This window comes from Sturnus vulgaris, chromosome 4, assembly GCF_052056855.1.
Source record: "Sturnus vulgaris isolate bStuVul1 chromosome 4, bStuVul1.hap1, whole genome shotgun sequence".
NCBI lineage: Eukaryota > Metazoa > Chordata > Aves > Passeriformes > Sturnidae > Sturnus > Sturnus vulgaris.
In genome coordinates, this window is record NC_142246.1 from 5,690,941 (window position 1) to 5,715,117 (window position 24,177).

Sequence of the window (24,177 nt, forward strand, 5' to 3'; positions counted from 1 at the left end):
ACTCTAAACTATTATCCTTCCTATTTAGATTTCGTGTTTGGGGTGCTGGGCTGTCCCTTGCAGTGGAGAGCTGAATTCAGAGTAAGCACTATGTGATGGTCCTCCCTGCCTCTGGATCCACCAGCGTCCAGTGCAGTGCAGTTGATTCTGGAAGTGCTTTCCTCTATGTCCCCTTCTTAAAGGCCATAGGGCTGCTTTAGGCTTCAGGTCTGACCCTCACCAGCTAAATGTGCCATCATGCTGCTGGCAGTGTACAAAGCAGGGCGGTTCTTGCTTCAACAAGTGTCCTGGTGGAGCCAGGTGAGGGCTGTGCACAGTTACATGCTGGTGCTGAAGCTGCTGGCAACACCTCTAGCAAGCCTCCCCTCAGAAACAAGGAGACCAAACCCAGCTAGGCTGGAGTCTAAGGCAGCATGGTGGAAAAAGCTGTGTTCAAATTCAGCTCATTAAATTCCCAGCACACATGTATGTTCCAGCACAGGTGGGCTTAACAAAAACATAAATTCAGACCATCTGATATCTGGCCATAAAAAACGATCAATTGATGACTGACTGAATTATTTTGCTCTTTCATCCTATCTAGACTCTGATCTACATTAACTAAACCAGTCAGTGCAACTTTTCTAAATTGATTTTAAATTGACCTAATTAAAGCAGTAAGAGTACATAATATAGATGTGCGTAACCAAATCTAACCCTTCCTTAAATCAATTACACTAGAATTCAGTAATTTGAGGGCAGAAGCTAAAACAACTTAGGAAAGAGTTGGGACAGGTTAAGAACCCCTGTAGTGCAGGCACACTTTAGACCTCAGAGGAATGGGGGACACGCTGGTGCAAACTACCCATGGCTATAGCTGCAAAAATCACCTGAGCTCCCCATCTGAGTCAGTCCAGACACAGCTCACCCCATTTCTTCTGCTGCTCTTTCTTTACCATTAAAGTGGTGTTTAGCACTTTAATGAAGGGCTTGCTTTTCTCTTCTCCCTGAAAGGAGAGAAGGACTGAAGGTATGTCAAAGTTTCATTTTAAGCAATGCTGCCATCCCCGACTAGTAATTGGTGTAGTTAAAGAAAATCAGTAAAGTCAAAATTATCATTACATGAGAGTGAGTGGGCTGGATGGGAGAGTACCCTCCAAACCACCAAGATGTCATTAATTAGGTTTTAATAAGTACATTTGCTGAGGGATGCATCTGATTTACAGAAGATTAAGTTGAAGGGATTGGGAAACCCTTGTTGTATTGCTCTACCCCTCTGGAACTGGCAACTCTGCCACTCATCACCTCCTCGTTCCTTTGATGAACTGAATTCTTCTCCAACTGGTCCATAAAGGCACCACCTCCAGTTCCCTCCTGGCCTCTTTCCAGCCAAGTATCAACTCTCTCTTCCAGAAATCAGGAAGCTGAACATAAACCCAAATGAGAGGGAGAAGTAGAAAATCAAGCAAGCAGGTGGAGATAAAGCCCTAGGAGAAACAGAAGCAGGCAATGAGTGAGGAGGAGATGGGAACAGCCACTGGACCACTCCATACAGACACCAAACAGACAAATATCTGCTGCTGCTCTGGACAGGAAAGCATCTGGGCAGAAACCACAGCCAGCACAAGCCTGCAGACCATGGCCGTGGTGATGAACCTGTGGCATGGCAGGCAGAACATCTCCAGCTGCAGAGAGGAAACCTCATCCTTGTGAAATCCCGTGGGAAGAAGTCACTTGGGACAACCACTGAAGGGAGGATAAGAGTCAGCAGAGCCTTTTGCAGATCCAGCCCTGTCAGGGACATGAGGGTATGTGTCTGTTCATGCTGTTATCAGAAGCAGTGCCAGGTCACTGTGCAGTCAACTGAACAAGGTCCTGCTACAGAGAAAACAATTTCTGGTGAGGAATTTTTTTTGTTCACGAACAAAGGGAACTGAGGGACAAGAACGTGACAATCAGTCACTGCTGCTGTAATAGTCCCAGAAATGCTGCCTGGGAAAGGGGGATTTAAGGAGCAAGGTGGTAGCTGCAAGTCTGGTTGCTTAACACACCTGGCTGGCAGCCAAAGCACGGAATGAGAAAGCAAACACTTTCTGCTTCGCCTACATGCTGCATCCATTGTGCCGTGTGACACAGCTAGCAGGCTGAAGGCCAACAGAAGGCATGTCCAGAAAGCTGCTGGAAGCAGGGCCAGGTACACACGGTGGTTTGAGCAGAGCCAGGTGCACTGTGCAGGCTGGGAAGCAGTGTGATTAATGTAGGAGACACTCACATGGCAGTCAAACTAGAGGGATGCTGCCAAGCTGTGAGGAGAAAGTAAATCATGTCAGGAAGGTGAGATTTTTTCTTCCAGTTGTATACTGCAATCTTCTCATACATTCTTCCAGTGCCTGCAGAGACAAAAAGTAGCTGTAGATGAGTCAAAACTGAACATCAAAGAACTACATGGGCCCTACCTGGCAGGTCTGAACAAAGTAAACTCTATCCTTAAAGATAAGGCTTATTTCTGAATTATTTTTATTACCACAAAAGCCACAATAACTGTTGGGGAACAACAGTTGCATTTCACAAGGGCCACCACTGATGCCTAGGGATACCACATCTTGCCGTTAAAATATGGAACAGAGAAAGATCAGGCCATCTGTACACAAAGCATCAGGTAAGTGTAAAACAATGACACGATTGTTGGTATTAGATGACAAACCTGTCTCCCAGCTAAGTCTTGTTGTTGCAGGTATTTTTGGCAGTGTCATTTTAAGCAGACAGCCAGAGCAGCAAGGCACTGTTTTGTCTCATGCTACAGGATGGCTGGAGAAATGTCACTTAAAGGGGTACGTGCAGTACCATTTTTAGTGTGTTACTGATGATAAAGGGTCATAACATTTTTAAGCTTTTTTCTTAGATGACCTTTGTTTAATGAAAACCAATGGCAGATTTACTGCAAAACAAATTGTAGTCATTAGAAGTTAATAAACCAAGATGTATACCAACAGCCATCGTCTTTATCCAGCCTTTCTGGGGGATTGTGAAGCTGGTGCTGAGAAGTTTTCATGGTCTGAGACTTCTGGGACTTTAATGGAAATTCTCTTTGTCCCAGCTTCATTGTCAGTGAGGGATGGGATGACACAAGCAATGTCAAACCGTGTCATTTGCAAGGACAGGAAGCACCAAGGGTGCTTATATTGAATTAGATTGTATCTTCACCAGACCTTTTATAAGTTTCTGCTGTATTAAAACTCCACTTTTTTTGGTAGGGATAAGTAAAGGTGGCTAGTAAATAAACTGAGCTCTGTCTTCTTACCACTAATTAAATAGTAGCAATATTGATTGAAAGAAAGCCAAATACTTCATTTTCCAAGAGAGTTATCCACCTTATTCTTCATATCTTTCACCAGAAGCAAGAAACACATTCCCTAACACAGGGTGAGTGATCAGCAGTACATCGATTTGAATATAATTACTACTACTTTATCAGTGACATTTATAACTCTAACTGGATTTAAATAGCCATATTCTGTGGCTTTTCTGTGTGGTTTGCAAACCGAGGACTTCCTATGAACTCAGATTAATTTTTACATCTCTGCTTGCTGCTGCTGCTGAAGAAAAACTATGACAAGGTGACTCAATGCCACAGTCATGCATGAGCCATCTGAAACATCACATTTTTCATCTCCATTTCTGCAGATCCTTGTTCTTCTTGTTCCCTTAATGACTAATTAAATGAGCTTTTTTCCCCCCCAGTTTTCTTTTCCACTCTAGTCTTTTAATTCTGCTCAATTTTGCTCAAGACTTAAGACAAAGTTTGTGTATCTGCTTGCCTGACCTTGTTTATCTGAAATTTGATGCTGGTTTCCCTTGAGGTTTATCTGACTCGGCCTCCAGGCCTCCCACAGTGATGTGGATATTTGAGCCAGGCGTTCTAGGCTTCCTTTGGCAGCAGCCACGAGAAATAAGCATGTTTAAGGTGGGATTGACTCTGTTTCATGTAGCAAGGTCTGCAGCAGGGTGATAAGACCCCACACTATTATTAGGATCTCCACAATTATATGTGTTGCATCAAACATCTCCTAAAATCAAGGGGGACATTTGTAATGAATTTTATAATGTCTTTTCATTACTGGCTGTGGCAGACGTGTTTGTCAACATAACCACAGCAAGTGCAGTCTGCTGGGGGACAGCAAATGCTCTGGGGGCATGTCCCACTCAAAATAAGTCACAGAAAACATATTTTCGTTTAAAGACTGAGCCTGGCCCCTATAGCCACAGTGGTGGTGAATGTCTTCAGTGCTTGCTGTTCGTTATGGAACAGAAAATTAGGATAAAAAGCAATTCTGGATTTCCCCTGAAGCCACTTCACCCCTGTGCTTGTTAATGCATTGCCTTCTCTCTAATGCTTTTAAACTAGTAAACTTCAGAACAGTAAGTATTTAATAGTGACATAAATGCACTTCCATTTAGGGAGGGAAATAAACTATAATGATGTCAGGATGTTTATACTAAAATATTTGTGGCTTTTCCTGGTAGGATGCCTCTGCGAAAGAAAACCTCATGCAAACAGAAAAGTTCATACCCCTAATTGAAGCAGTAATAATCTTTACAAGGTATTATTAACACCAAAAGCCAGGCTGACATCCCTGAAATCCTACTAACAAAGCTTGCTGCCTGTTGCCTTGCTTTCAGCTGTGCCAGAAAGCCTCCTGACAAGTGAACTGGAAGCATTTTCAGAGGCACCACCGCAGTGCCAGGGAGCTGCTGCGGTACCGGCACCACCGCAGCGATGCTGCCAAGCCTTAGCTCTGCTCTGCTTGAAGTGTTAAACACCACCCTAGGCCTACAAAAGGAGTTCTTTATCAAAACTAACTTTACGTCTAAGAATGGGATCACTGGTCTCTAATCAGAGGAAAGAAAAAGTCTGTAAAAGTGCATTTTAGCAACCAGTATCTCTTCCACATTAATATTTCCCACATGTTTTGGAAAGACTTCTCTTTTTGCTACCATCCTGAGCAAACAGATTCCTAGCCAGTTAAAGTCTCAGTTCAAAATAAAAAAGGCTTGGGTTGACCTCGGGTTGTATCCCGGGGAAGGAAATTTCTTGGCTCAGCTCAGATTGCCACAGAAGGAAGCACTGCAGCCACTGTCAGAGAGATGGGACTTGCTGTTTGGATAGAAGGGATAATGAGCAAAAAGGGAATATAGCAGGGAAACAGCAGTGCTGGTGGAGGTGATGATACTGCTGCACTGCTGGGGGGAAAGGAAAAGCCAGGAAAGCCCTGGTCCCTCTCTCACACTTGGTGCTGCAATGCAGGGCAGGGATGGGCAGCCCTTGGGGTACATTACAAGAGACTCTGTGACATCCTTCTGTATCTGCAAGGCAGAGAGCTCTCAGCAAGGCAAGGCAATGTGAACTGCTGCCATTCACCTGCTCCAGAGTACATCAGTCCATCCTAAGTATTCCCCATGTCCCGGTAGAACTGGTGTCCTGTAGCTGTCAGCTCATGGAGACCACATGGGCTACTATGCAAAGCTTAAAAGTAATATTCAAGAGAGGTGAATGACGGCTTTTTCTGATAACAAACAATGCAATAACAACAAAATGTGTTTCTGCTTGTGTTTTCAAACACAGCATGCTTCCCAAAAATTATTTTGATGGTTTCTCACTCAGCCCACCCTTGAAAGCAAAGACTAAACCTACAGTATTTTCTCTTGGTCTGACCACAGAGCTGTATTTGAATTGCTGCTTCACTGAGGCAGCATTTAAACACCCTCACAGACTTTAGCCACAATCTCTCAGCAACAAGCCTTGCAGCAGAATGTTCAAAAACACCACACATTCCAGAGATGCCTTTTTTTTTTTTTTTAACAGGAATAAAAACAAAAGGGAACCAAAAATAGAAAGAATAGACAATGCAAATTTAAGTCAAAGTAAAAACATACAGATGGAACATCCAAAGCATGGAGCAGGTCCAAAGATGCCTCCAAGCAATCCTGCAACTGGGTTTTCAGGTTACATGCTTTTGCAGGAAGGATTCTTCATAAATCTATTACAGCATCAAAACCACATAAGTCTGCTCCTCTATCTGAAATGCCACGTCTTAAGCAAGTAATTTGGCAGCAGTGGAAGGGTAAAACTGGCATGTGTTGGCTCAAGGTACTTGGTTTAGAACTGGCTCACCAGCCTAGCTGGCAAACAACACTCCTCTCAGCTTTCAGGGCTGATTTATCCTGGCGCAGGAACAACTCTGGCACAACTTCAGTGTCATTAGTGAGCGAGTGAACATTTGTAAATTTCTAGGAGGAGCAGTTTCATTTCTGCTCTCAGAATAAGATATCTTCCACATGCAGGAAGTGCTGGTGGTCTTACTGCAGCAGAGGATGGCAAGTGAGTCCACCCTCCAAAGGGGGATCCTAGAAGCCCTGCTGAGCCCCCAGTGCTAAATGCACACCTTGCCTCCTACCTCTGTATTTTTAGGGCAAGACATGGGCACACACTGGTCCTTGCTGTAACACCTCTTCAGATTTACAGCGAAAAGGTGGACAGACATTCTTTTCCCCAGAGGTGTTGAACCAAAATAATCTGATTTAACAATGACTTGGACTGGCCTGTCTTGGAAAGTACTGCTCAAAAGCAAACCTGAGCCTGAGAATGGGGGAAAAGAAAGAAATAACGAAGAAGATGGTTTGGATCTGCACAGAACATGATCTCGTCATGCGTGATCTACACATCTGACCATGATGGCAGACAGGTAAGTCCCAGACCACGCTGCCCTGCTGGGCTTGGTACAGATGGGGGAATGGAGACATTTGCTGGGGCAAGTCTTTGAGAAAATAGCCTTGTTTCTGGAGAAGAGGGATCACTTATGGGATTTCTATGGCTGATTATGAGATGTGCCCAGTGCAGCACCAATAACCCCATGTTCTCAGAGCTTGTGTCCTTCCCCTCTGGACACCAGAGAGCAGCCTCATATTTCCACAGTATGAACAGGACTGTTCTGATTTGTCCTTCATGCAGTCACCATTTTGCTTGTTCTTCAAGCCTTTTAATTGTTTTGTCCTGCTCTGATTCCTATTATGGCACAGCAAAACTGTGTGCTGTGCAGAGCAAGCTTCATTTAATTTGTTATGCAGTTCAGAGAACTAAAAGAAACTCTTCAACAACAGATCCTCAGCAGATCCTGAAAACCCTGCAGAAACTCTTGACACGGCCAGGCACTATTTATTCACAACACAAAGCAGGACCTGTCTGCCTGTGGCACATTGTCAAAATACGCTCTTCACACTTTCTGCAGCTGAGAAAAGCCTTGATGGGTTCTGGTAATTGCTCTTGCATCTGTCAGGCAATGCTAAATCAGCTCTTTCCTCCTCCTCATTACTCCTTTGGGCTTACAGAAAGCAGAGAAAATACAACACATGTCAACAGAAGCAGACATGTTTGGGTGTGTTGTCTTGGTTGGAGGTCAATGGTCACCCTTCAATGTCTCATATAAGCAAAAATCCTCTTCTTCCCAAAGCAAAGACACAGACTTTGATCTCAGAACATCTCCTGGGACCTGCCCTGCAGATATACCTGCAGTTCAGCAGTTGTAGCATTGCTGCCCAGTTATGCATTATATGTTATGCCCAGACAGAGTTAACTTAAGGCTTGATATTTGGTAAGAACACTTTTGAGAGAGCAGACACTAATGCAATCAACAGCTTGCACATCTGCTCAGTTTTCTGTGGGAAGATAAGTTGCAAGCATAGTGCAGGAGGCAATCTTTCCCAATGAATTACAGCTGTACTGATTACCAAGGAGTAGAAACAGCCTTGCCCAATGAGACTGGGTGCTATAAAACATAGGGCTAGCTGGCTACAACTTGCAGTTGTAGCTTGGGACTCAGAGTATATTGCAGCTTGGGATGGAGTCTGTTGGCTGTGCTGTGAGGAGGTAAGGGGAGTGTGGTTGTGCAAGGGACAGATAAGGTAAGAAGATGGGTGAGGGACAGGTTGGGGTTAGCCAGTCATGCAAAAGGAAACTTGCAGAGAGGAGAGAAGGAGTTAGTGCTATGTGGAGCTGCCTGTGAGGAAAGGAGTCAGTGCTCTGTGAAGCAGCTAATGAGGAAAGGAGTCAGAGTTCCCTGAGAGAAGTTCACTGAAAAAAGTAATGAAAAGTTTTTAATAAAGGACTGGTGATAATGCCAGTCATGTCAGTCTTGGCATAATTACTACAGTTTTCCAGATCTTACCTCTGCCTGAAAAGAAGCCCTTCTGCCCTGAAGCAGAGCTAATAAAGCCCTTTTCTCTTCTACAATGGTTTTATGTCCATGTCAGTGTGACAGTGTTTGTGCAGGGCAGCTGTAGCCTCAGTGCAGTTCTCTATTTTATCCATTCACTGTCTGTGGCAGCTCAGCTGTACTTACAGCAAGTTGTCATTCTGTTCCTCACACTCAGGAAGTATCTTTTGTCTCTAGCTCATCTGGAACACAGCTTAGGCATCAGCAGTGCTCTTGGAGGCTGCCAAGAGGAAGGGACAGGAGGTTTCCTTCAATCACAGCCTTGTTAGACTTTCTCTTTTCACTGTTCCAATAATTGCAGATTTGGTTTACCTCAAGCAAAGCTGCTGTGAAGAGTAGAGTGATGATTTTCACACTAGTGCTTTTCAGCCCTTCACAGCAGGCTGAATCAGTGAAGACGCTGGCTTGGCCTTGCACTGTGTTTTGTGTGTCTGAGCATGGGCATGAATTAACACAGGCTTGCCAAAACTTAGGTGCAAGATACTAACCTATGATATCTAAATGTACACAAAAAAGGATGAAGGTGAAAGTAAGGGATTGCTTGAGAGTTCTGACTGCAGTCCTCCTGTGAGGAGGTCATTGAAAAGGAGATCTGTGGTGGGAGGATGAAGAAAAAATGGGCATCAGTTGAAACACAAGAGATTCTGATCAGATATAAGGAAAAGTACTGTGACAACAGCCAAGTAGTGGGGCAGTTTGCCCAGGGAGGTTGTGCAAACTCCATCCTTGGATATTTTCAAGTCCCAGCTGGATAAGATGTTGAGTAACTTGGTCTGACCTCAGAGCCAACTCTGCTTCAAGGAGATTGGGGAAGAGACCTCCTGAAATCCATTCTAACTCAAATTAACATATGTTTCTAATGTATGTGATTTCTTTGCGGAGTAGCTTATCTACAAAATGGTAGACAATGTGCTGTGAAAGTTTTTTTAACTGATAAAGAATGGCACAAAACAGTGTGTGGTCTGTGGTGTGTACATACTTCCTATTCAACAATTCTTTTTTTAGGTCCCTGCTTCATCTATACCAAAGGTTACAGGGGATGTACTAAGCAAACAGGGTGATCAAAACCACAGTGTTGAAATTTAAACCAGCAGGCGATAAGTGCTTACACTTACTCTGAAGAAATCTACTAATTTGCCTAAACTAAATCCAGGAACAAACTGATGAACTGTAGCAGGGATTTTTATTGCATTTTAGCGATAATTGCTACAGAAACTGCACGGGAATTAGTAATGTTCTAGAAGAAGAAAGCTAAAATTCTCTTAAATACAAAAGAAAGCTTGCTAAACAAATCTACAGACTGTTCCTTTTACTTGATGTTTTAGATTGATTTAGTTTTTTATTTTAATGTGGATGTTTCCAGGAAGAACTGGGGCAAGGGAGAAAGAAGAAGAACAAAGCTAGAAGAGTATTTTTGGCTCAGGCTGCTATGATCGTATTTAGTATTTCTGGAAGTGGCAGACCACAGATAGTCTTGTGGCCATGTGTCCTGAGTTACAATGCAAAAATCTGTATTCTATCACTATCTGTTGAAAGGAGAAAGAGTGGTAATCCTTATCTCTGTGGGAGATATCCTCTGCTGATGTGCCATCTGATAAAATCAGGGGGATGACCGTTGTTATCTTTTCACAACCCATCCTTCCTCTAGAAGATATTTTCTGTTAATGGGCTATGAAGTCCCTATTGTATGACTGATAAAATTACATCATCCCATTGGGAAATGCTCCAGCCAGGGAGAAGAGCCAAGCCTTTCCTACCTAGATAAAAACTGAGATTTGGAAAATCAAGTCAGCCTCTTTCCACTAGATCCCAGAGGAAAGTCAGACCTTTTCCACATCATCGCTGGATCTTCAGAGGAAAACTGCACCTTCTACAGAACCACTGCTTCAACTGAACCACATCATTTATTGGCCCCCAACGTGGGGCACGAAGGTACTGAAAATAGTCAGCATTACAATTGTAGAAGCCACTTATTCACCATGATGCTCAGCATTCTTACTTGGGTTTTATAACTTGCTCTCTATATTTTTCTGCACATGGGGAACTCTCTGCTGCTGTAATGCTCCTGTTTATACCAGGGTATGGTATAAAAATTGCTTTATTGGTCTATTATGTCTATTGCATTATAACCTCTGAGGCAATGAACATAATTTGGAATGTATACTCAACTATGTTTGCTTGTCCTAGTCTAGGTTGCTACATCCAGGGCCTCAACAATTGCACCCAGCCCCTGGGGGGAGGGGCAAAGAATGAAAAAAAAAAAAGCAATCTTTCAGGCCTGACACAGCAGTTTTTGAAAATATTGAATTCTCTCTGGATGCCAAAGGCAGTATAATGTTGTTAGTTTTGCTTTGTCTCCTCTGCACAGCCTTCACAGCCTGCAACATCCTTAGAAACAAAACATTACGTGGTGTAGTGCAGTGCATTCTTGAGGAAGAGGAAAAAAGAAACAAATCAACTTCATCCATGTCTGCACAGAATATCACAAAGAAGAAAAGAACCAAACACAAAGCAACAGCATCCATGTCTACGTAGACTGCCACAGAGCAGAAAGGAACCAAAAGTGCCCTCAGCATCTCCACACAAACCATCACTGAACCAGAACAGCCTAGACCAGTAGCACTTGCCCTCGTTCAGAAGAAGAAATCAAAGAGCAAATCAGTTCACATAGTGACTGACAAGGATGTGGCAAGACCTTTGCACCCAGCGGAAGTGACAGAGCCAGAGATCATCACTCGCTCTCTATCCCTGGGTGAGCTGCGTGACCTGCGGAGGGAATTCCCCCGCCAGACAAATGAGTCCATCTTGACCTGGCTGCTCCGCATCTGGGACGCTGCAGCCAATGACACCATTCTGGATGGAAGTGAGGCCAGGCAACTGGGATCTCTGTCCCGGGATGTAGTCATTGACCAGGGGATTGGGAGAACTCAAGAAACTCTCAGCCTCTGGCGGCGACTGCTGACAAGTGTGAAGGACAGATACCTTTGTAAAGAAGATCTCCAAGTTCACCAAGGAAAATGGAGCACAATGGAACAAGGTATCTGATGCCTGAAGGAATTGGCTGTGCTGGAGATCATTTTTGCAGAAGATGAGAGATTTCCTGAGAGCCCAAATTGTGTCCGGTGCACATCACAGATGTGGTTGAAATTCCCATGGCTTGGACCAGAGATGTATTCCCGTTACCTGGCAATGCTGCAGTGGAGGGAAGGTGAGGACATGGTAGGCGTCTTGGCCAATAAACTAAGAATTTATGAGGACACTATCACAGCCCCATTTCGTACCCATGTCTCATCCGTGGAAACACGGCTGGTGGAGCAAGTCCGAAGCTTGACTGAAGAAGGCCACCAGAAACTAAAAAAAAAACTTAAGAAAACTACCAGATCTTGCCAGAACCAACAAGAGTTTCTGCCATTAGGAGCCGGTGTTCCCCAGCCAGGGAGAGAGGGCACACTCCACGAGGTAACCTCTGGTTTTTCCTTCAAAAGCATAGAAAAGACATGAGGAAGTGGAAAACCCACCTTACACAAGAAGCTTATCTAGAGTCAACGCTGCTCCAGTCTCTCATGCACAGAACTCCAGACAGTATCAGAATGATGATATGACTGATCCTCTTGAAGGGACCACAAGAATCTACTTACAAGAAGAGAGCAACGTGTACCAAGACCAGCAATAAAGGAGCCCTGCCTCTAGCCAGGTAGAGGAGAGGGACAATCAGATCTATTAGACTGTGTGGATCTAATGGCCTGGCACATCTGACCCACAAAAACATAAGGCTTGGTTGACACTGGTGCCCAATGTACTCTGATGCCTTCAAGGTATGTAGGAGAAGAATCCATCTCTATTTCTGTGGTAACAAGATCCCAGCAGCTGACTGTAGTGGAGGCTGAAGTAAGTTTTAACTAGGAACGGGTGGCAGAAACACCCCATCGTGACTGCCCCAGAGGCCCCATGCATCCTTGGCATAGATTATCTTAGAAATGGATATTTCAAAGACCCAAAAGGATATTGTTAGACTTTCAGAATAGCTACTGTAAAAACAGAAGACATCAGAAAGCTGAATACCTTGCCTGGTCTCTCAGATGAACCCTCTGCTGTGGGACTACTGAGAGTTGAAGAGTAACAGGTACCAATCGCCACAACAACAGTACACCGCCGGCAATACCGTACTGACAGAGACTCTGTGATTCCCATCCATGAAATGATTCATAAGCTGGAGAGCCAAGGGGGGGATCAGCAAGACCCACTCACCCTTCAACAGTCCCATGTGGCCTGTGTGCAAGTCTGATAGAGAATGGAGATTGACCGTGGACTATCATGCATTAAATAAAGTGACTCCACTGCTGAGCGCTGCTGTGCTGGACATGCTGGAACTGCAGTACAAGCTGGAGTCCAAGGCAGCAAAGTGGTACACCACTATCGATATTGCCAATGCATTTTTCTCCATTCCTCTGGCAGCAGAATGCAGGTCTCAGTTTGCTTTCACATGGAGGGGCGTGCAGTACACCTAGAATTGACTGCCCCAGGGGTGGAAGCACAGTCCCACCATCTGTCATGGGCTGATGCAGGCTGCACTGGAGAAGTGTGAAGCTCCCAAACATGCACAGTATATCAATAACATCATTGTATGAGAGAGCATAGTAGGGGAAGTCTTTGAAAAAAGAGAAAAGATGATCCAAATTCTTCTGAAAACTAGTTTTGCCATTAAGCAAAGAAAGGTTAAGGGACCGGCTCAGGAAATTCAGTTTCTAAAAGTCAAGTGGCAAGATAGATGTCGTCAAATCCCAACAGAAGTAATTAACAAAATCACCACTATGTCTCCACCGGCCAACAAGAAGAAAACACAAGCTTTCCTAAGTGCCATATGCTTTTAACGAATACACATTCCAAAGTACAGCCAGATTGTGAGCCCTCTCTACCTGGTTACCTGCGAGAAGAACAATTTCCACTGGAGCTTTAAACAACAACGAGCCTTCGCCCAGATCAAGCAAAAAATCACTCATGCAGTAGCCCTTGGCCCAGTCAGGACGGGACCAGAGGTGAAGAACATGCTCTACTCTGCAGCTGGAAACCATAGTCTATCCTGGAGCCTTTGGCAGAAAGTGCCTGGTGAGACTCGGGGTTGACCACTGAGATTTTGGAGCAGAAGCTACAAAGGATCTGAAGCCAACTACACTCCCACAGAAAAGAAAATCTTGCCTGCCTATGAAGGAGTTCAAGTATGGAGGGAGCAGAAAGCATTCGTAAACAAGAAAGTCTCCCTGCATCTTTAGAACAAGCCCCTTGGAAAACCATAGCTTAGAGATAAGAAATGGCTTGTGAAATGACGAATACAAAAAGGAATCCAGCTTCCCCCCCCCTTGGTAGACCCTCTTATCTATCTTCAGTATTAGTGGCTCATTCTCTTTTAGTATCCATAGGCCAGCTTTGAATGTAAAATCCCTCAGGGATTGGTTAGAATGTAGAATTTCCTTGGTAATTGGTGCAAACTGTAAAACCCTCAAAAGATATAAAATACCCTGTAAAACAATAGCCATTGGTATATGCTAGATAGGATGCCTTCATAGAATAAACTATGGATTTGTGCCTTTCTGCCTATGCTGGTCTCTTTACCCCGCTGGTCTGAGAGCTCACCACGAGCCAAAATTCTATCTTGGCAAGGCTCGGGAATGTGCTCTGTTGCTGAGGGCTGCAGAAGCAGTCTCAGGGATCCCAAAGGGATCCCAAAAACCCAACCAGCGACATTCAAGAGGCCTCTGAAGCTATTGGCACTGAAAAACGCAGCTACTTCTGACACCTTGACTATCAGTGCTGGGCTGGATGTTCAAGGGAAAGGTGCCTTCCACACATCATGCCACTGACACCACATGGAGCAAGTGGATTGCCCTCATCACTCAGCATGCCTGTATTGGAAATCCAAATCACCCTGGGATTCTGGAAATAATTACAAACTGGCCTGAAGGTGAGACTTTTGGATTGTCTTCTGAAGAAGAAGAGTAAGTGGCCTGTGCCAAGGAAGCCCCACCATACAATGAGCTACTGGAGACTGAAAAACCATATGCCCTCTTTACTGATGGTTCCTGCCGAATTGTAGGTGCTAACTGGAAATGGAAAGCGCAGTGTGGAGCCCCACATGACAAGCTGCACAAGCTACCGAAGGACAAGGTGGGTCAAGTCAGGTCGCAGAGCTAAAAGCTGTCCAGCTGGCTTTGGATATTGCTAAATGAGAGAAATGGCCAAGGCTCTATCTCTACACTGACTCATGAATGAGAGCTAATGCTCTGTGGGGATGGATAGATTGCTGGAAAAAGGCCAACTGGCAGCGCAGAGGGAAACCCATCTAGGCCTCTAAAATTTGGCAGGACATTGCTGCCTGAGTAGAGAGACTGACCATGAAGGTTCGACATGTGAATGTGCACGTACCCAAGAGTCAAGGTAATAAAGAGCATCACAACTATGAGCAGGTGGACTGAGCTGCCAAGGTGAAAGTATCACAGGTGGATCTAGACTGGCAGCACAAGGGAGAATCATTCATGCCTCTGGTCATCAGGGGAGCGATGCAACATACCAATGGGCCTGTGACTGAGGAGTAGACCTTACCATGGACAGCATCTCACAAGTCATCCACGACTGCGAGACCTGTGCCGCAATCAAACAGGCCAAGCGGGTAAAGCCTCTGTGGTATGGTGGATGATGGTCGAAGTACAGGTATGGGGAAGCCTGGCAAATTGACTACATCACCCTTCCCCAAACCAGCCAAGGCAAACGCTGTACTGACCATGGTAAAAGCAACCACAGGATGGTTAGAAACCTACCCTGTGCCTCATGCTACTGCCTGAAACACCATCTTGGGCCTGGAAAAATAAGTCCTTTGAAAGCATGGTACCCCTGAAAGAATTAACTCAGACAACTGAACCCATTTCAAGAATGGCCTTATCAACACCTGGGCCAGAGAACATGGTATTAAATGGATATATCATATCCCTTACCACGTGCCAGCTGCCAGGAAAGTTGAACAGCACAATGGACTCCTTAAGACTACCCTGAAGGCCCTTGGTGGAGAAACCTTCAGAAATTGGAAAATGAACTTGGCAAAAACAACCTAAATAGTCAACACCTGAGGGTCCATCAATCAAGCTGGTCTTGCCCAGTCTGAGCCCCTGCACACAGTGTATGAAGTCCCTGTGGTACACATGAAAGGTATTTTAGAAAAGACTGTTTGGATTAATCCTGCCACGGGCAAAGGCAAACCAATCCATAGAACTGTTTTTGCTCAAGGACCTGATTACACTTGGTAAGTAATGCAAAAAGATGGAGAAACGCGTTATGTACCGTAAAGAGACCTCCTTTTAAGTGAGAACTGTGTGTAAAGTTTCATTCTGTTTTTTATGTATCTGTAACAGAGTATTGGTTTGGGTATGATGTAGATAGTAATAGAATAAGGGGTGGATTATGTCCTGAGTTACAATGCAAAAATTTGTATTCTATCACCATCTGTCAAAAGGAGAAAGAGTGGTAATCCTTATCTCTGTGGGAGATATCCTCTGCTGATGTGCCATCTGATAAAGTCAGGGGGATTATCATCGTTATCTTTTCACAACCCATCCTTCCTCTAGAAAGTATCTGCTGTTAATGGGGTATTAAGTCTTATTGTATGACTGATAAAATTACATCATCCCATTGGGAAATGCTCCAGCCAGGGGGAGGAGCCAAGCCTTTCCTACCGAGATAAAAACTGAGATTTGGAACACCAAGGCAGCCTCTTTCCACTAGATCCCAGAGGAAAGTCAGACCTTTTCCACATCATCACTGGATCTTCGGAGGAAAACTGCACCTTCCACAGAACCACTGCTTCAACTGAATCATATCAGTCATCCAGGAGGACTGCAGCCACCATTTAATGGGACTGCTACCAACACCCTGACTGATGGGGTGCCAGGTTGTATTCTGAGTCTTTCAATAGTTTTCTTTTGTATTATTGCATGTATTTTATTTTTTCTCTTTTTTTCTTATTAAAATTGTATTACTGGCTTGGAGTCTCTCACTAGTTTTGCTTTCAAACCAGTGCACCACAGTACACTCCCTGGCCAGCTAAGCCACAGAGGGGCTGTGACAACCTCCCAAAGCTGTTTGTCACAGTGGGCTGGATGCTTCTCTCCTCACTGACTGCTTCACTCCATCTGCATCTCTCTAAGATTTCTTAGAAAAACTCTTAGACATCTACAGTATCATAAAACAATTTAAGGTTATACTTGCTTTCTGTTACTAATGCTTTGTGGCATTAGGTAATTGCTTAATTGAGCATTTAGAAAAAGGCATTAATGTATTTTTCTCTGCAAATGCATTATTAATATATACATTACAATCTCTGCTGTTAAGGCTTTGTATGATTATTAATAGACTTAAAACACTGAACTGCATGAAAATATTTTCTGGTAGGAAAAAGAAACTCAAAAGGACACAAAGCATACCTGGTCTACTATCATCATAAATTAAGTATTTGTATTGATACTTCTATACTCCAACAGTCCCAAGCCTGTCTGCACCAATTCGAATGGGAAGTATGAATATATCTATTCTGTTTCACATTAATTCACAAAGTCAGCTTAGATGGTTGAAGAATAACAAACTGCTTTGCATCCACCCATTTAGACCCCTGACTTCTCCACTGTACAATGTATTGTTTTTCTCCAGAGCAGCACACTACCTACAACATCGCTCCTTCCATGTAGAGTGTATTTAGGATTGGGTTGACAACTTTCATTCTTCCAGAAATGAGCAAGACACTACACCCGCAAGTGATAATTTGGTTTTAATGCTTCTGGGAAGAACACTTTAAAGGTTTTTATGATTTTTTTTTTTTTTTTCAGAACAGTAGGCAGTGCCAAAAAATCCATGTTGGCTTAAATATAGTACTAAAAGCAGTGAATACAGTGAAAGGCAAAACAAAAAGGCAGTGCAAAAACCCTATACAATTACTTAATGACCAGAAATACTTTGGGGAGATTATAAAAGCTGGATGATCTGGGGTTGGGAGGTAAAAAATAATCCTAAATCTATAAAAACTGATATTGGGTTGGCTGAAAGCTCCAGTCACCCCAGCAGTCTCAGACAGAGGTGGATAAGATGTGAGTAGGAAGACAAAAAGAACTGGGAAAACACGTTCTGTACTTCCCCAAAATGTCTTTCCAGCAAATTGCAAGTCGATAACTTGCTGAGTTAGATCAAGAGTCTTTGATGACTTTCCAGTTGCTTTTTAAGCCCATGCAACGTTTTGGTACCCACTGTATCCTGAAGCAAAGACTTCTGGCTTAACTATAGACTGAATGAAGCACTATCTCCTCCTGTTTGTTTTGAACCTTCCAAGTTGTCTTTTCGTTTGCTGTAACTCAGTTCTTGTGCCTGGTAAGTCAGTGAACAGTCTGCATTCCTGGTTCTTACCTAGATCTCTGAAGATTTTATGTAGACTTTGATATAATCTCCTCTTCCCTGCAGACTGAAGAAACCCAGCTGAGCCAACCATGATCCCTTTTAAAGCCCTCCTGCTATTTCTGATAATTTTATTGATTTTTATTTAATCTATTCCTGTTCTACCATACTATTTTTTGAACTAGAACTGCACAGGCAACTACAGATGCAGTTGCAAACAGGGATTGATAAAATGGCACTTTTAATCTCTATTTCTCTCTTAATAAATTTTAACAAAAATCTTAACAATTCTCAATTTCCATTTTTATCACTGCTGAGACCTGAGTTGATTTTCTCACAGAACTACCTTTCACAACCTCAAGGACTTTTTTCTCACTGGTAAAAAACAACTCAAAGTTCCTCAGTATATATGTGAAATTCAGGATTGTTTTTTGGTTTTTTTTTTCTCATATGCTAGCTTTTCATACTTATCAGATTTAATTTCATCTGCCATTTTGCCACTGACTCTATTAGTAACATAAAGTCATTCAGTTTTTCTCAGTTAGCCCTACCCTGAATAGCTCATTATCAGCAACACATTTTGTAAATCACTACTGACCTCAGTTTCTATCAGTTATTTGTCCAAATTTCATATCCATGAGCAGCCTTGTTTTTTACTTCCTTTGGGGAGGAATCTTACTGATTGCTTTTGGAAACTGTCATAGATGGTTAATTGAATCTTTGTGGTCCATGAGCTTGTTGACTTCCTCAAATAAAGCTTTCCTGAGACACTAATTTACTTTAAAAAAGCCATACTGACTTTCCCTAATGTGTCACCTTTTCTATGTGGCCACAAAGTTTTTTCTGTTCTTCAGCATAATTTCTGCTTATTTGTCTAACAAGGAGATTAGGCTTACAGGTCTACAGCTTCCACAATCTTCTCCAAAATACTTCAAAAAATTTGGTGTTACATGAGCAACTCTCCAGACCCCTCTGATGCCGAGATAACTTTAAGTGAGAAGTCAGAGAGAAAAGTTAGTACCTGAACCACTTTGTCTCTGAGCTGCTTGACAACTCGTAGTTGAACACCATCTGGTCTCAGCAGTTGGCTACTGCTCACTTGTTAATGTGTTCCTTCATCTTTTATACTTGCACTGTAATCCAAGACATGTTTTCCTAATTATTCCCCTTAAAGAAGCTTCCCATTATTGGAGTTTACCCATGCTCATCTCTTCAATTCACAAATGCAAAAATAAATTCAGCTTTTCTTTCATGGCTTTATTTTCTCCAGATGTTTCTTCTGTATATGAAACAATCTATTTGCCTTACAGAGCTGTCAAGCTCCTGCAAGCTCCCTGATTTGTTCTAGAAATACTTGCTATTATTTCTTAAAACTTTTGCAAGCTGACCCTGAAACTTCCTTCTCACAGTTTTGTACTTAACCCATCAGAGGTTACAAGTCCTTTCTTCTACTCCCTTTTAATGAAACGTGTGCCTTGTTTTATATTGCTCCTCTGTTTTTGAAAAGAAAGCAGAATACAACTGATTTTCTTTGTCATGGTGCTACAAGGGTGTTGAAACCAAGGATGCTACAGTTCCTGCTTCAGCATGGGTCTTTCTCAATAATATGACACTTTTTAGGACCAAGGATTGCTTTTCCTCTTCTGGCTTCCCAGTGAGCTGTCACAGATACTTCCTAAAATATTAGCTCCGGCCCTACCCCTTCCTGTGACATTTATCCAACTTGATTTGAGTTATTGAAGTCACGTATGATTGTGTTTTCTGCCTCTCAGGCTCTGATCTCCCTGCCGTGTTAGCTGGACTGGTGATGCATTCCTAGTACTGCATTTTTCCTATTTATTTCTGGGACTCTAGTCCACTGGGATCTTATCCTATTTATTAACTGCTAATTGGAGAATCCTCTAAACATTCTTTAAAATACAGCATCACTCATTAACTGTCGTGCTTTGTCCTGCCTCAAAAATACAACATGTATCAAAACTGATTGTTCACTTTTCCTATCAGCTTTCAAAACATGACCATAGTGCATCTTTAATGCATCTGTGCTGCAGCTGCTTGCTTGCAAAGTCTGGTTGTCTCCTGGCCAAAGCCCAATGTGACAGGCCCTGTGACACCCTTGTGCATGCCTGGCTGTACAGTCAGGATCTTTATTTACATCTGGCTTCATCCAGAGTCCAAACTAATGAACAGTTGCTTGCAATTACGGAGGAGGAGTGAAGATAAGAGCTAACTTTCAATTGTGCCAACAGCTGAAATAACAGAACAGGGAACATTTTGTTTCTGATTTATATATGTTTTCTCTTGAATCATACCAAAAGTGATCAAGGATCTGCCCTGACTACAACTCAAACTATCAAACAGCTGACAGAACAGAGAAGCAGTATCTCATTCACTGCAGGAAGCAAGAGGCGTAGTTTAACAGGAACTGTAAAGAAACAAATATTATAAGGATAGAAGACATATCTGTGTTTATCTTGTATAAAATTTGAAAGCATCTAAACTATCCTGCTTCAGGACATGTGCTCATCCATCCCTTACAGTGAGGGAACATTTATACACCGGTCAGAAAACGGTGGATGTTTTCAGATCTCCTTGTGCAGCAGTTCTTCTCACTGAATCATATAATTCCTTTTTAATTGAGAATGGGACCTCAGAGACAGTTTTATCCCACCTTCTTTAAGGGCAAGCTTTCCCCGTCTCTCCTGACATGGCCTCTGCAGTGTGTTAGGCACTGTATTACCAGCACTAGTAATTAGCAGCTGCTGTGCCTGGAATCGCTGATTGTTTTGCATCAATCATCTGAGTTAAGGAACAATTTGTAGATATTGTAGCAGTAAGTCAGATATTAAAAAAAAATAAATTCCTAGCATCATGTTATAAATATGTATTATGGTATTGGCTTTTCACAAACATTAGGGTGGATACTGTATGTGTGGTGTTGAAATGGTTTTCTTTAGGAGTAACATAGACTGAGAAAGTGTCTTTGCAGTAAGTGAAATGCCTGCTTGGTCGGATAACACCCAGCGAAGACACCTGCAACTGTCTGCAGAAATTGAAGACCAGAGCCCAAATTAAGACTGATAAGAAAAATAAATTAAAACCACAGCCAAGAAACATGCATGCTCTAAAAAGGCAGACTCAAGGAGTGGCCATGTAAAACAGTTCTTGGAATATGGAAAATAGTTTGTCGAAAAGTTTGAAAATGTATGATGGGTCTATGAATATGCAACGGGCTGATGAATTTAAAGGGTCTCCAAAACAGCAGGTGTGATCTTGGCTGAATGCTAAGCACCCGGCCCTGTAACTTTTTGCTTTATTGTCTGTTACTGTCTTTTATTAAACCTTTTAAAATTTAACAGGAAAGTGAACCTCGCTTTTCACACACAGACTGTAATGACTTAATCCATTTTCGTGCTTCATCAGCTTTCCCGCATCCGGTGCCGAGCCTTCCGTGCTCTGCTCCAGTGGTTTTTCAGCTCTTTATTTGGCCGTGCAACTTGTGACTTCTAAAGCCATGGTCAGATGGATTTGCAAGGTCGTTTCCCCTCCCTTGCAAGTAAAGCAGCCGCTTACACGAATCTACAACTAAATTAGACTTTTTTTTTTTATATACATTTTGTGGCGCGTCGGGTTACAAAAAATGATAGTTCCCTAAACCAGCTACAGAGAGGCCTGAAAGCCCTCTCAACTGCGAGCATAAAGCACAATAAAAACAGCTAAAACGCTGTAACTTGGGGGGATCGACCTCGTTTTTCCACAGAGGGCGAATGAAAGCACCGGCAGCGAGATGAGGCGGCGGACATGAGGAGGGGGCGGCGGGCGCGCGTGCATCTCTTGGCTGGGGGGCTGTGCGTGCGTGTGGGAAAATCCCCAAACCCACGATTTATTGCGGGGGGGAAATAAAGCTTAGAAAGCGCTTATTTGTAACACCGGCCCTGCACATAAACCACGGTGCGGAACGAGGCGGGGGCGGGGGCCGCGGCCCTCACGCGTCCCCTCCGCGCTGCCGCCGCGGCCGCCCCTCAGCGCGGACGGCGCCCCCGCCCCGCGCGGCGCCGCGCTCGGCCCCCATTGGCTGCGCGCCGCCACGTGCCGCCCCCGTCCGCGCGCCGGCCCCGCTACCTGCGGCGGGGCGGCCGCGCGCCCGCGCTTCACAGCGCTGGGGCCGCTCCGCTCCGCGCCGGGGTCACCGCTCCGCACTGCGGGAACCGCTCCGCTCCGCACCGGGGTCACCGCACCGCTCCGCGGAACCGCTCCGCTCCGCACCGCTCCGCGGGAACCGCTCCGCACCGTTCCGCACCGCAGCCGGGACAGCGCCGGTCGAGGCTGATGCGGCGGCGCGGGGCCTGCGGGCATGGGCTGGAGCAGTGTGCAGGATGTGCCCCACCGCCAGCGCCAGAGCTTCCAGGTCTCTCCCTCCCTTCCATGCAGGGAACGGCGGGGATGGGGAGGTGGGGGCTGCGAGTTCTGCAGGAGATGGGCGGTGGGAGTCGTGTATGCCTTGGACTGGAGGGAGAGGATGTTTTAGCTGCGCTTGTCTTGAGTTGTTCCTCTGGAATAAAATTTATAGGCTTCTGCTTCTCTGCGGGTTCCGATAGGCGTTTTGTAAGGGATTCTGTCTTTTCGTGCTTGGAGTGATGTGAATGTAAACCAGATACGGCTTCTGCTGCTACTGCCAAAACCTTTCTGTTTGCTTCAGCACTAGTCGCTGAAAACAAGAGTTTCCTTTTTTACCCCTCTTTGTGCTGAGATTTGTTTTGTATTTATTTTTGCTATTTCAGTAGGTAAAATCAAAATATAAGGCTGCTGGAGGAGGGATGTTTATTTTGCAGCTCTCTTTAGATAGGGAAATGATTAGGAAATGTTCTCAAAGTTACTGGATGTAAATAGCTCTGCGGTGGAAAATGACTGGCTTTGTCTCATTCTGGGGAAAAGCGTGGATAAAGATGTATATTCATTATTTCTCTAAAGAAAACTCGTTAAGATAAGTGCTCTTTTATGCTTCTGAAGTGGATATGTATTTTTAAACTGCAGCTTACAATGGGACTGTGCAGATTGAGTTTAGAGGGGCTATTTTCCATGCAGACTGTGTTATCCCATCTGTTATGCTGCAGTGAGGTTATTATCTCCCTTTTGGATCATGCAGCAGGAAACCTTGAGCTATCTCCCTGGCCAAACCCAGGGATTTTTTTTTAAGAGGTCAAACTGCAGCTGGAGAGTTAGCTCATGAAAGCATTTTGGTGCGTTGTCTGCTTCCGTTGGGCTGATGAGAAATGAGCTCATCCCTCCTCTGATTTCCTGCAGCTTTTTGAGTTTTTGCATTCTTCCTTCCGTGGAGTTCCAGCAGATTGGCCAATTGATTGGCAGGCAGTTAGGGGCAGGATGCTGGAACACAGTGTGGTAGCAGAAACTTCCTTTTACTGAGGAGAATGGGCTAAAAATGTTCAAATTTGTTTGTTTTGCATACATTGGATGTGAAACATGCAAAGACTGCTGCAGAGTTGGAGCATTTGGTGGGTAGATTGTTTGTTTAGATTAAGAGACCCTAGAAGATTTTAGTAGTTCCTGAGTTATAATAAAGGCTATATAACTGAAAAAGACCCAGACAATTATTTAAAGTTGTCATGGTGTAATTTTCAAATTACGTGCAAGTCTGAATGAAACTTGCTTTAACAGAACAGATTAAAGGATCCCCAGCAGGAACGTCCAGTGCTTCAAAACCACACAACTGTAACTTGACAGAAGATCATGAACTGTAACTTCAGGATCATGGAGCAGTCTTCCCTGTCACAAGCAGCTCTCACTGATAATGTCATTCATAAATTATTAAAGACTTCCTTAAAACTTGTGTAGTCTGTTATTTTCCATTACTCCTATGGGAAGGCTATTTCTTTGCTGCTCAGGAATCTTTTGCCTGTAGTCCCTCTTTGTTTATGTCTACTTTTTCCTGTGCGCTAGCATTGTGCTTTTGCTTGAAATGTTTGTTTTTGGTGTTTACGTGTTTGGTGTATCCTAAGGAGAAGTTCTCAATTCTTGTTTTGCAAAGCTGGACAAGCCAAGCTCTCTGTTCTCCTTGGGAGAGGCTCTTCCTTTGCCCATCCCATCAGCACTCTCTACAGCCTGTGTTACATCCTGAAGTCTTAGGTTCAGAACTTGAATATTAAAGTTGTTTGCAGCAATGTTTTTTGCTGTATTGCAATTTTATTTTTAGCCTTTTCTTTATGGGAGGGTTTTGGTATCTCCTCTCTTGCTCCTGTAGGCTCAAGTGTGATTTTTATGATGATGTCTTGGAATGTTAGATGATAGTGTGGTAAAAATGCTGCTGTACTATTAACCCTGTTCCATAATTACCAGTTGTTCAGTGCTATTCTGCTGCATAATTCAGATGTCATATAAAACATCTTGGCTGTGTAAGTCTGCTGTTTCCTTAGCCCAGTAGAGATTAATGCTATGCACTGCCTTTTCAGACCATTTCTTTGAGGGAAGATTTTTTTTCCTCAAA

The 24,177-nt window shown here is 43.7% G+C and overlaps 1 protein-coding gene and 1 long non-coding RNA gene across 8 annotated transcripts in view; one reads left to right on the top strand and one right to left on the bottom strand.

The window, feature by feature from the left end:
- Window positions 1-1,149: 1,149 nt before the first annotated feature.
- LOC148223857 (uncharacterized) lies at window positions 1,150-21,658 on the bottom strand. Of its 2 annotated transcripts, none has more exons than XR_015802994.1 (3): window positions 21,421-21,658; window positions 2,252-2,369; window positions 1,150-1,466 (listed from the first exon to the last, which is right to left on the bottom strand). It is a non-coding gene; the product is annotated as an uncharacterized LOC148223857 (long non-coding RNA). The 2 variants fall into 2 exon arrangements; XR_015802995.1 differs by lacking the exon at window positions 21,421-21,658 and adding an exon at window positions 5,399-5,427.
- ST3GAL5 (ST3 beta-galactoside alpha-2,3-sialyltransferase 5) overlaps window positions 6,291-24,177 on the top strand; it is a 41,734-nt gene continuing 23,847 nt past the window's right edge. For 2 of the 6 annotated variants that reach the window (XM_088162996.1, XM_088162995.1), the window contains exon 1: window positions 6,291-6,722. Coding sequence is in view for 2 of the 6 variants with exons in the window: in XM_014895195.2 (XP_014750681.2) it covers window positions 22,005-22,083 (79 nt within the window). In the remaining 4 variants the exon portion in view is untranslated. Of the gene's footprint in view, window positions 6,723-21,784; window positions 22,084-24,177 lie in introns of those variants that run through there. The other 4 variants (XM_014895195.2, XM_014895197.2, XM_014895199.2 and 1 more) reach the window with 3 other exon arrangements.